The sequence below is a fragment of the Ovis aries genome, chromosome 3, assembly GCF_016772045.2.
Source record: "Ovis aries strain OAR_USU_Benz2616 breed Rambouillet chromosome 3, ARS-UI_Ramb_v3.0, whole genome shotgun sequence".
In the NCBI taxonomy this organism is placed as follows: Eukaryota; Metazoa; Chordata; class Mammalia; order Artiodactyla; family Bovidae; genus Ovis; species Ovis aries.
In genome coordinates, this window is record NC_056056.1 from 149,407,130 (window position 1) to 149,420,145 (window position 13,016).

The 13,016-nt window shown below is 42.8% G+C and overlaps 1 protein-coding gene and 1 pseudogene across 2 annotated transcripts in view; one reads left to right on the top strand and one right to left on the bottom strand.

Moving 5' to 3' along the window:
* Nucleotides 1-12,263, bottom strand: part of KCNMB4 (potassium calcium-activated channel subfamily M regulatory beta subunit 4) — a 76,798-nt gene extending 64,535 nt beyond the window's left edge. For both annotated transcript variants that reach the window (XM_004006463.6, XM_042246913.2), the window contains exon 1: nucleotides 11,893-12,263. In XM_004006463.6, the coding sequence (XP_004006512.1) occupies nucleotides 11,893-12,228 (336 nt within the window). In that variant the 5' untranslated portion in view covers nucleotides 12,229-12,263. The remainder of the gene's footprint in view (nucleotides 1-11,892) is intronic.
* On the top strand, nucleotides 5,549-7,074 carry LOC121819121 (protein Mdm4-like; annotated as a pseudogene).
* Nucleotides 12,264-13,016: the final 753 nt, after the last annotated feature.

Here is a 13,016-nt window from a genome sequence, read left to right on the forward strand (position 1 = left end):
TAACTGTTGCTTCTTGACCTGCATACAGATTTCTCAGTCAGGTGGTCTGGTGTTCCCATCTCTTGAAGAATTTTCCACAGTTTGTTGTGATCCACACAGTCAAAGGCTTTGGCATAGTTAATAAAGCAGAAGTAGATGTTTTTCTGGTATTCTCTTGCTTTTTCAATGATCCAGCAGATGTTGGTAATTCGATTTCAGGTTCCTCTGCCTTTTCTAAATCCAGCTTGAACATTTGGAAGTTCATGGTTCATGTACTGTTGAAGCCTGTCTTGGAGAATTTTGAGCATTACTTTGATAGTGTGTGAGATGAGTGCAATTGTGCGGTAGTTTGAACATTCTTTGACGTTGCCTTTCTTTGGGATTGGAACGAAAACTGACCAGGACAGTGGCATTAAAAATCAGACAAAGTATTAATACCAGAGAATAATGATACCATTGCTAGAAACAAAAGATTCTAGAACAGAAGCTGGTTTTAGAGAGATAAACATGATATTCTTTTGCCATTTTTATCCCTGTAATAAAGGAAATAGAAGATAATTATAATCAGAATGGAAGATTTTAGTCTTAGTAAGCAGTATTATTTTCTGGCTTTTAATTCTTAAGAATTATCTTAAAATAAAGTTGTGTCAATAAGGACAATTACATAAATGTGTTTATTACACAGGAAAAAAGTATTAAACTTCCGAGATTAGAATTTAATTTTACAGGATATATTGATGAGATGGTTGGATGGCATCACCAACACAATGGACATGAGTTTGAGTAAACACTAGGAGTTGGTGATGGACAGGGAAGCCTGGCGTGCTGCAGTCCATGGGGTCGCAAAGAGTCAGACACGACTGAGTGACTGAACTGAACTGAACTGAACTGATTGATAATTTCCACTAATGAGATACAACATCAAGTGCTTCTACAATGTTGTTAAATTATAACTGGTATATTGGACATCAGATAAGGTTTCAAAGTCCATTTGGTCAATTGCATCAGTTAGATGAATGGATATTTCTTCACATGTGCTTCGAGGTACAGAGAACTCTCAGTGACCCAATCTGCTGGATTCTGCTAACCAAGCAAGCAAATACATGAAATAAATGTTTGATTAGTTTATTTACCAAAACGGTCACAGATTTAAATAATTTAATAAACATATGGTTTTCAATTTTATAACCAATTATTTTAAAAGAAAAGAGGATATTACCACAACTCAAATTACAAATTTTTACACATTAGTTTATGTGTCTTAGAGAATACCAAAAGCACAGCATGAGGAACATTTAGAAACATATGTAATATTGAAAACCATTCTGTTCAGTATTATACTGTGAGTATTCATGGTAATCGTAATATAAATGTACTGTTTATCTAGGAACTCAATTGTTAATATGAAATTCTGCTTAAGATAGAGAAAAAAATTAAAACCCAAGGTAAATAAAATGAGTGACATCTTCACTCATAAATGAGTATTAAAAAACAGTTCAGATAAACAAAACTGACAACTTATAAAAAGCTTTATAATTCTGAGGTAAGTTTGTAATAATGGAAAATATATGCATTTTCCCCAAAACTTAAACTGAAATATATTGTAATATTACAAACCTCTCATGTAAAAGTAAAAAGTTTCTGATTAGAGTTTGAGATACATAATTTGAGAGTTCTTACAAATAATTAAGACCTTCATAAACAGCATCCACAAATGGATGCCAGAGGTGGCTCATGGTTAAGTACTCTCAGACAGGAAGATCCTAGCAGTCTGCAGAGTAGATTGTTTGCAAAGAGCTGTAATAGGTGCACATAATCTGACCAAGCTTTCAAATATCTAATCATATTAGTCACCTACTCAAAAGCCTTACTTGGCTTCGTGTTAGTTTCCTATTGCTGCTATAGCAGAAACTTAGTGGCTCAAAACAAATGTATTAACTTGCAATTCTGGAGGACAGAATTCCAAAATGGGTCTCACTGAGCTAAAATCAAGACACCAGCTGGGCTATACTCCTTTCTGAAGCCTCTAAGAAAGAATCCATTTTCTTGCCTTTTCCCGCCTGCATTCTTTGGCTCATGTCCCTTTTCTGTATTCAAAGCTGCCAACAGTCAGTTGAGTGGTCTTCACATTGCATCACTCCGACCTCCTCTTCCACATTTAAGGGTGCTTGTGATTCTAGAGTCCACCAGCACATCTCCCTATTTTAAGGTCAGCTGATTAGCAAATTTAACTGCGTCTGCAACCTTGACTCCCCTTTGCTGTATATCATAAGATATTCACGGATTCTAGGGATCAGTATGTGACCATCTTTGATAGATAGGCATAGATTCTTCCTACCATGGGTTCCCAGTGTTCACTAAACCCACCCTGTCTGTCAAGGACCTCTACATTACTGGCCCCAATTTACTCTCCTGCCTTATCCCAGGTGGCACTAGTGGTTAAGAACCTGTCTGCCAATGCAGGAGACTAAGAGACATGGGTTCGATCCCTGGGTTGGGAAGATCCCCAGGAGAAGGGCATGGCTACCCACTCCAGTACTCTTGCCTGGAGAATCCCATGGACAGAGGAACCTGGCAGGATATGGTCCATAGGGTTGCAAAGACATGACTGAAGTGACTTAGCATGTATGCACACCTTTTCCCCAGACCTCTGCTCTTTGACCCCTAGGTTCCAGCCATACCAGTCTACCTGCTGGTTCCCCAACACACCTCATACTCCACAGCTCCAGAGCCTTGCTCCTGGCATTCTTCTCTTCCTTGACGTTCTCTTCATTTTTCCTCAGCTTTCCTCCCAAGATAAAAATTCTATTCATTCTCAAAATTTCATGGCAAATGCTTCCTTCTCCAGGAAGCATTCCCCCTAGTCATTCCCCTTTAGATGTTTATCATATTCTTTGCACCTCCCAGTAGAACATGATGTTTTGCTTTGTTTGATAGTTATTGTGTTCTTATCTCGTCTGCTAGGTAATGATCTCCTTGAGGGCAGAAACTCAAGAATTCATCCTCATGTGTATATCAGTTGCCTCCAAGGGTGTTCAGTCGTTTCCGACTCTGTAACACCATGGAGTGTAGTCTACCAGGCTCTGCACCACCGGAGAAGCCCATAAGTCAGCTGCTGCTGCTAAGTCTCCAGTTGTGTTCGACTCTGTGCGACCCCAGAGATGGCAACCTACCAGGCTCCCCCGTCCCTGGGATTCTCCAGGCAAGAATTCTGGAGTGGGGTGCCATTTCCTTCTCCAATATAAGTCAGCTGCTGCCGCTGCTGCTAAGTCTCTTCAGTCGTGTCCGACTCTGTGTGACCCCATAGATGGCAGCCCACCAGGCTCCGCCATCCCTGGAATTCTCCATGCAAGAACACTGGAGTGGGTTGCCATTTCCTTCTCCAATGCAGGAAAGTGAAAAGTGAAAGTGAAGTTGCTCAGTCATGTCTGATTCTTAGCGACCCCATGGACTGCAGCCTACCAGTCCATGGGATTTTCCAGGCAAGAGTATTGGAGTGGGTTGCCAGTGCCTTCTCCACTAGGCATATCTAAAACTGAACACCTGCTTTTCATGCAGTGTGTTTGTGTGTGTGTGCTCAGTTGTGTCCAACCTCCAAAATTACTCCTCCTTCAGTTTTTCTATTTATAATGATAAAACCACCTCTCTTTTTCAGTTGTGATTGCCACAGACCTTGGAGCCATCTTCATTTTTTCTCCCTCATTCCTCACATCCGGTCCATCAGTGGGCCTTATCAATGCTACTCCCTGATCTAAGTCACCACCACCTTTTGTTGGTCCTACTGGACTCCTTGTTTCCAATCTTGCCTCTGATGCTCTCACCTTGCACAAGTGAGCATGAGTGTGTACACAAACGCTTCTCCCCCCATACAAATTCTATCCTCATCTCAGCATCCAGATGGATCGTTCAAATTGTTTAAAAGTCTAAGTCTGATTATATCTTGGTCCGGCCTAGTGTCAAATAACTCACCATCACACTTAGACTAGAATCCAAAGTCCTTACAAAGGTTTCTGAGACCCTCATCTCATCCCGCACTGTTCCCTGTTCACTCACCATCGTCCTCACTATTCCTCACGCTTGCCTCAGCGCCACTGTACTTGCTGTTCCTGCAGCTTGTGGAACAGCCTTTCTCTGGAGAGCCACGTGATTCATTCCTCTATGTCCCTTAGGCCACTGACAATCCTCTCATGTCCTTTGGGTCTCTGTGGAAATATCACTTCCTCAGAGCCACCTTCCCTGGCCATCCTATGTAAAAGAACAGCTCTCATTCCTTCCATAACTTTCTGTACCTTTATGCGGCTTAAATTTTCTTTGCCCATCTATCATTATATCTATCATTACATTACATCTATCATTATCAATTCATTACATTATGAACTGATTTCTTGTCAGTCACTCCACCAAAATGTAAGCTCCAGAAATCTTCTTTTGATCTCTATTCCAGTCTTATAACCTAGAAACACACCTAGAACCTAAGCAGGCATTTAATAAATATTTGTTAAATGAACTCATCTTTGTACATCCTCTCATTTCTTGCCCAGTTCTTTGATCATAATAGATGCTGAAGAAGTATTTGCGGACTTAAATTTGATGTACATCCCCAATATTAATTCATATTATCACCAGAGGAAAAAAAACCACGGTAAGTCACTTTTTCATGGAGAAATAAAGGCTACAGATAAGTTGTCACAATTCAGATTAGTCTTTTATTAATTTTGACATGATGGACTCCCTAGAGCACAAAGTATATCACGTTGAACATCTGACTCAAGAATGGAGCTCAGAAATTAACCCCAGCAGGCCTTACTGTCTATACAGGGAGTGTGTGTGTTGGGGGAAGGGGCACACTAGAATGGATGAGAAGGGTACCAAGAAGGTGACTAAGCCACAAAGGCCTATAGTTAATTACATCCAATTTCCGGGGATATTCTTAAAGCCTGAAGCCTCTTCCAGTTCTGTTCTAAGTTTGTCTTCTTCTCAACGCATTTCTCTTAGGTTTTTGGTAGTACTGATTTCTTAGAATAGACATTTGTCCTCTCTTTTTAGGTTTTTCTTATCAGAGAAAAAAAACTCGAAAATTAAACATACAGCCTCTAATCACCTACTTTCTCTGATCTTTCAAGAGGCCAGTTTTAATAATCCATCTTTTCTTGGCCATCCAATATCTACAATGAGGCAAAGGCAAATGTTTGGAACTCCATAAGTTCATTTCATTTAAACTAATTTTAAAGGATTCTCTTCTTTTCCTTCAGAATTTGAGTCCTTCCTTTCATGCCAACTCTCTATATTCAGTAGCATCAGTACCATCTTTTAACCTAAACACACAAATCTTAATCATGATGAATCCTTTGGGTTCTTATTTTACTTTTCTTGAACAATAGATGAAGACATTTTCTAAGCCAGTGTTTATTTTCACTCCGTCTACAGACTAGAATTACTTGTAGAACTTTTTAAAAATTACCAATACCTAGGACACATCAAAGACCAAGTGTGAATCTCTAAAGGCTAGACGCAGGCATCTGAACTTCTTTTTAAAGTTCCCCCAGACTACTGGCCGTTTCAAAATGTTGCTAAGACCTTAGGGACAGTTGAGTGACACCCCCATACCCGCCAGGCTCGGTGGAAAGCGACTCATGGAACGGCCATGAGCAGACTTCACGTCACTTCACTGCCAAAATGACGTCATTTTCCACCTCTGCCCAGTGTTCAGCATCTGACAGTGCTGGCAGGATCTCTAGAACAAACCAATCGGGTACGACCAAAACTGCCTCTTTTGAAGATTTTGCAAGCAGCAGGTGCACAAGGTAAAATGTTCACTGTTAAAGAGCCCTCTCTACGATATGCTAAGAAAGAATCTTGTCACATGAGCTACTGCTACTACAGATGCTGCTCAGACTCTCGCTATCGCACAAGAGCACAGTATGGATATTCCAAGTCAAGACCAACTGAAGCAAAGCAGAGAGGAAAGTTCCAATTCCAGGAAAAGAACTGAAGAAGGCAATATTCCCACGCTGCCTACCTCACAGTATAAATGCAGAAATTCTAGAGAAGATGAAGACTTGGTAGCAAATTTAACTCAAGAAGAGACGTCAAGACTGGACCTCAGGTTTGAGGAGTGGGATGTAGCTGGTTTGCCTTGGTGGTTTTTAGGAAACCTGAGAAATAACTATACACCTAGAAGTAATGGCTCAACTGATTTACAGACAAATCAGGATATAGGTACTGCCATTGTTTCAGACACCACAGATGACTTGTGGTTTTTGAATGAGTCAGTGTCAGAGCAATTTGGTGTTGGAATAAAAGTTGAAGCTGCTGATCCTGAACAAACAAGTGAAGAAGTAGGGAAAGTGAGAGACAAACAGGTGATTGAAGTGGGAAAAAATGATGACCTTGAGGACCCTAAATCCATAAATGACGATACTGACATAGAAGTTACCTCTGAGGGTGAGTGGCAGTGTACTGAGTACAAGAAATTTAACTCTCCAAGCAAGAAGTACTGTTTTCGTTGCTGGGCCTTGAGGAAGGATTGGTATTCAGATTGTTGTAAGTTAACCCAGTCTCTCTCCACATCTGATATCACAGCCATACCTGAAAAGCAAGAAAGGGAAGGAACTGATGTCCCTGACTGCAGAAGAACTGTATCAGCTCCAGCTGTTAGACCTAAAGATACATACATAAAGGAAGAAAGCTCGAAACATTTTGATCCTTGCAACTCGGTGGAATTCTTGGATTTGGCTCATAGTTCTGAAAGCCAAGAGACCATATCAAGCATGGTAGAACAATCAGATAACCTTTTTGAACAGAGAAAAGATACAGGAAACATGGAGGATTGCCAGAATCTTTTGAAGCCATGTAGTCTGTGTGAGAAAAGACCACAAAACGGGAACATTATTCACGGGAGGACAGGCCATCTTGTCACTTGTTTCCATTGTGCCAGAAGACTAAAGAAGGCTGGGGCTTCTTCTCCTATTTGCAAGAAAGAGATTCACTTGGTTATTAAGGTTTTTGTAGCATAGCTGAATCAGTGAATTACAGACAGATATTAACAGAGCTGGTCATGTATCCAAATATCAGTATTGAGCATCTCTACGCAGGGTGACCCATTTCATACTTTCATTTATTCGTGTGAACTTTTATGTTCTAGGACATTTTTACCTCTAAACTTATAGAATTTGAGAATGAGTTCTTTAGAACTAGATTATCAATTTGGAGACTATTAACATTAAAAGAGAAGTTAATCATCCTGTCTTCAAAGATGAGGATCTGGGAGGGAGCAGTACAGACAGAAATACATTCATTTTTATTTAATTTAATTTCTTACTTTCTTTTCTGGTAGGGAATGTTCTTGGGCATCAAAATCCAAGGTGGCTATTAGAAATATATCAAAGCTATCAATGTATAAAGTAGATTACTTTATGTTGTGTGGTTCAGAGAAACGATTATTTTTGTAAAGAGCCTAGAACAGTGATATCCAACATTTTTGTTAACATACCTCAAAAAACAATTTTGAAAAAGTACATACGACTTTTTGCACCTTTTAAAAATTGAGGTGTAGTTAGCAAAAAATAAAGTCAATAAAGTGTTCCCTTCTGCTGAAAAAATAAAATAAAGTTCCCCCAGTGATTCTAATGGATTGTCATGGTTGAAAACCAAAAACCTTAGCATACACAACAGCTAGTCACAAAGAGATAATTCAGTGATAAGAACCGTAGTCAGAGGAAGCTGACCCCAAATTTAGATTTTTTTTTTTTTGCAGTGGTCAACTCAAAGAGCAGTTCACTGCCCTGTGGATAATTAGGACTTGACTTGATAATTAGGATAACTGACTTGAGTACTACATTACATGAAGTACTACATTACTTGAAGGAACCAGAGATCAAACTGCCTACATCCGCTGGATCATCGAAAAAGCAAGAGAGTTCCAGAAAAATATCTACTTCTGCTTTATTGACTACACCAAAGCCTTTGACTGTGTGGATAACAACAAACTGTGGAAAATTCTTCAAGAGATGGGAACACCAGACCACCTGACCTGCCTCCTGAGAAATCTGTATGCAGGTCAAGAAGCAACAGTTAGAACTGGACATGGAACAATAGACTGGTTCCAAACCGGGAAAGGAGTACGTTAAGGCTGTATATTGCCACCCTGCTTATTTAACTTATACGCAGAGTACATCATGTGAAATGCTGGGCTGGATGAAGCACAAGCTGGAATCAAGATTGCTGGGAGAAATATCTATAACATCAGATATGCAGATGACACCACCCTTATGGCAGAAAGCAAAGAAGAACTAAAGAGCCTCTTGATGAAAGTGAAAGAGGAGAGTGAAAAAGTTGGCTTAAAATTGAACATTCAGAAAATTAACATCATGGCATCTGGTACCATTACTTCATGGCAAATAGATGGGGAAACAATGGAAACAGTGAAAAACTTTATTTTATTGGGCTCCGAAATCACTGCAGATGGTGACTGCAGCCATGAAATTAGAAGACGCTTGCTCCTTGGAAGAAAAACTATGACCAACCCAGACAGCATATTAAAAAGCAGAGACATTACTTTGCCAACAAAGGTCTGTCTAGTCAAAGTACGGTTTTTCCAGTGGTCATGTATGGATGTGAGAGTTGGACTATAAAGAAAGCTGAACGCCAAAGAATTGCTGCTTTTGAACTGTGGTGTTGGAGAAGACTCTTGAGAGTCCCTTGGACTGCAAGGAGATCCAACCAGTCCATCCTAAAGGAAATCAGTTCTGAATATTCATTGGAAAGACTGATGCTGAAACTGAAACTCCAAAACTTTGGCCACCTGATGTGAAGAACTGACTCACTGGAAAAGACCCTGATGCTGGGAAAGATTGAAGGTGGGAGGAGAAGGGTATGACAGAGGATGAGATGGTTGGATGGATCATGGACACGATGGACATGAGTTTGAGTAAGCTTGGACAGGAAAGCCTGGCATGCTGCAGTCCATGAGGTTGCAAAGAGTCAGATACAACTGAACAACTGAACTGAACTACATTACATGACTGGATATAATTTCTGCTTTGGAAACTAGGACATGTTTCAAAACATAAGTTGAATAGGACTTAAAGATATTTTAAAGAAATTACTAGTCAAAGGTCAAATTTATTCACACTATCTCTTTAGTAGTCTGCAGCATAAGAAGTTATATATTTGCATTATTCTTTCCCCTTCCCTGCTTTTTACTATAACTAATGTGGTAAACTTGTGGGAGAGGAGAAAGCCCTTGTTCTCTTTTTCTAAGAAGAGATCTCCCAAATGGCTTCTTGCTGCAGTGGGTCATAAAGCAGAGAAGGTTGGAGGTGATCAGGATCTAATACATTGTAGGGAATCTAGACATTCTGCAAAGAGAATGGATGCGGAACCCAGACCTTCAATAAAGAGGTAAGTCCTGGGTAGCCAAGATGCAACAGCCCTTGGTGGTGGGTACTGCTTAACTGCAAGGGCACGGTGGAAACATTCTGCTCATGTGATGGGCTCTGGCACAATATTTTGGTTACACTGAATTTTTCCATCACTAATTGCTTACCAGAATTTCCAAACTGAGCATCTCATTGCTCAAAAGTGGAAAGGTGACTCCAAAAGAACATGTCTAATGTTCTATAAATGGTCCAATGCAATCATAATTTGGATAAAGAGACATATACTGCTTTGGCTGAGGAAAACTTGACTAAATCGAATGGGATCATTTTCTGTAACATTAATGTATCTTTCTCCAGTTCTGTCATTTCTTTAATGCTTTACTTTAAAAAAAATCTTATTTTGTTCAGATATTTCTTCAAAGTAATCATTGCCAGGATCCAAACTGGCACAGGAAGGAAACTGCTTATTTGCAACAAAAAGAGATCAAATCTTAGGATTTCATATAAGCCATTACCACTCTTTCCAAGTGATTTAGAAATCTATGTCCTGCTGCTGCTACTGCTACTGCTACTGCTACTGCTAAGTCACTTCAGTCGTGTCCGACTCTGTGCGACCCCATAGACGGCAGCCCACCAGGCTCCCCCGTCCCTGGGATTCTCCAAGCAAGAACACTGGAGTGGGCAACCTATGTCCTAATAATCTATGTCCTAATGATTCAAATTTACTTTTTCAGTCAAATTCTACAAAATTACCTGGAAACTGTGAAGCATTCTTTGTATAGTAAATTCTATCTTCTTGAAGTCTTGATTAGGTATTAGCTACTTAGTGGAATATGTGTATATAATTTATTAGTGCCTGAGCCACAATCTTAAACTAATCGCAATGTTTCACCAAATATAATACCTTCTAAATGTTAAACTACCATATAATTTCTAAATCACTACTACTGCTCTACACCTTTCTTTTATATTAATGGCTTAATCTTGAAAAAAAAAAAAAGTGACATTCCTAAAGCCTTGCAATTTGTTTTGAAATTACTGAGCACTGAGCTGCCTAACTTAAAACATCTGTCTTTGAGATCTGATTGCTTCTTTGAGACTTTGAAGTTTATACTCTAAATTCTGTATTTCTATACTTACTACTCATTTATTATCTTCATTTTTAAGATACTCTTCCTTTGTCAGCAAGAGCACTTTTTTTTTAAGAGAAGTCATTCTTTCTTTTCTTTTTTTTTTTTAAAGGAATTCTCTTTTAAAAATGTCCCAAATTCAAGAATTAACTATTTAGGAGACAAGAACGGGAGTTTTGCTGCAGAGAAATGATAAGCTTATTTTTAAATACTTTAAAAATATTGATATAGGATTCTTCTTTCGGATTGTTCTAATTATATCCTGTCACATGCAAGGAAAGTTTTCCTGTGTACACAAGACTCATTCCCTTTTGGACAGTTTTCTTGATCTTCAAGCACTGCTCTAACAAACTGGGAAGATGTCAGTAACTTTAAAGAAGATACATACCTTTTCTTTGATAGTTAAGTAATCAGAAGAGTGAAAAAAGGCCAAGAGAAGAAAAAAACAAAAGAAAGAAAAGCCTTCTTGCAAAAGCAGGTGTACTACAAAGCTCAACTAGTTCACAGACTGAGGACACTGCTTTTTATAAGTTTTTTCTCCACTGGGAACGGTCTTCTGAGTCTCCCTTTCTCTGCTTTCCATCCCTCGAGTCCTAACCAGGTTTTTTTTTTCTTTTTTGCTTGCGAGAACGGAAAAAGTTGCCAAGGCAGGCATATTCGGTACATTTCACGGAGGCTTTTCTATTTTCAGAAAGTTTTACCGTTCCCCAGATGGCTCCCAATTGTTCTTAGACACACGGAGAACCTAGGCTTCCTCTAGACGCTTCTGAGAATCTATTTCGTGACAATTAGGAGTCCACAGTACCCGCCCAAGATGGATCTCCACAGAATTTCGCATTTGATTCCACGTCGTTTGTCCACCCACGAAAGTTCATCTTTGTACCCCAAGTTAAAAACATCTGTCTAGAGTGAAAAGGTAAGGAAACCTCTAACACCTCTCAAAGGGCTAAAGAACCCCCTGCAACCTCCAAATGCGAGTTCTGGACGCGGCCAATGGGAGCTCGGACCTTGACCATGCGCCGGAGTTGGTGGTATCCCCGCTACGCACTGGATTTAATCTGAGGAAAAGTTAACTTTCGGCTCCTCGCATCTCTGCAAAGCCCGTCCGGTAGGGCCCGAACCGAAGCTGGGCCAAGGCCTCAGAATCTGAGACCAGGCAAGACAGGTGTGTAAAGAAAGCCTCCGGGTATCACAGGTCGCTGCACACAAACCCTCCTGAAGGACCGGGGGGCCCCGGGCTCCGCTGTGTACTTACACCCGGTTTAAGCATAGTCCGCGACGCCTTGTCGCCTCCTGGTAACGTCTGCATACTCCGGGCCACCCCGCGCAGGGTTTAACACTGATCCTCCCCCAAACCCCAGCATCTCCGTAGGAGCGAGGCAATCCTCCTGGGGCGTCCTTACCTTGGGGTTGGTCAGGAGCTGGTGCTCGTCGCTGTGCAGCAGCGCCCTGGAGTTGGACTCGGAGTTGTTCACGTAGACCTGGACGCAGGGGTACTGCGAGGTGCCCCTGCAGTCGGCGCCACAGGTGAAGGTGCACTCGAACACCTCTCCGATCTGCTGCACCGACAGCACCGTGCAGTTGGCTGCCGTGGCTTGCAGATCCTGCAGCGCGGGACTGAGCCAGCAGAAGCCGAAGATAAAGAGCGACACGACGCCGGAGATGATGAGAAACAAGCCGAGCCGGATGCTCTTGTCCTCGGCTTCCGTGTACTCGTAAGCCACCCGGAGCTTCGCCATCGCCCCCCACTCCAGGCGGCGGGCGCGCTCCCCCCGCCCCCTCCCGCCCCCGGCGCCGAGCCCGACTGCCTCGGCGGGAGGAGCCGCCGCCGCACGACAGCAGGGGAGTGGGCGGCCAGGGGGAGCGCGCGAGAACAAAGGGGCCGAGGCCGGCGACGCCCCCCGGCGGCGGCAGCGCCCCCCTTCCACCTCCCCGCCGCCGCCCGAGCCCTAGAGGCTCGCAGCGCGGCCGAGGTTTCAGAGCCTCCTGCACCCTCGGGCGCGAGGAGTGCACGGGCGGCTCCTGCCTCCGGCGCCCCCTGCCAGCCTCCGCCCCCGCGCTTTCCCCGCCTCCCCCACCCCGCCTCCTCTCGCCCGGTGGCTCCCAGTCTCCATCGCCCGCCGGCCGCCGCTCCGCGGACTCGCCTGGCAGGTGCCCGGAGGGCAGAAGCTGCAGGGCTGAGGCGAGCCCCGGGGCTCCCCTGCGCGGGAGGCAGCTCCGCCGGGCCCCACCCGCCGCCGACCCGGGTCCTCCCGCCCCGCCCCGGGGCGTTTCCCGTGGGCGAGGGGCGGGCAGGCGCTGGGGATCGCAGCGCTGGCGCCCGGGATTCTCGTTACATTCCCCTGGGAGGGACATCAGCGATAAGAGGTTAGGATCAATATAACTTAATGAAGTGAAAGTTTAAAAAACAAAACAAAAAACAAACGAGGGAGACGGTGTCGTGCAAGTGGAGCGGCGGGAATTTTGAACTCCAAAGGGGGACTGGTCAGCCAGCGGCGAGCCAGCGGCCGGGAGGCGTGCGCTCTCG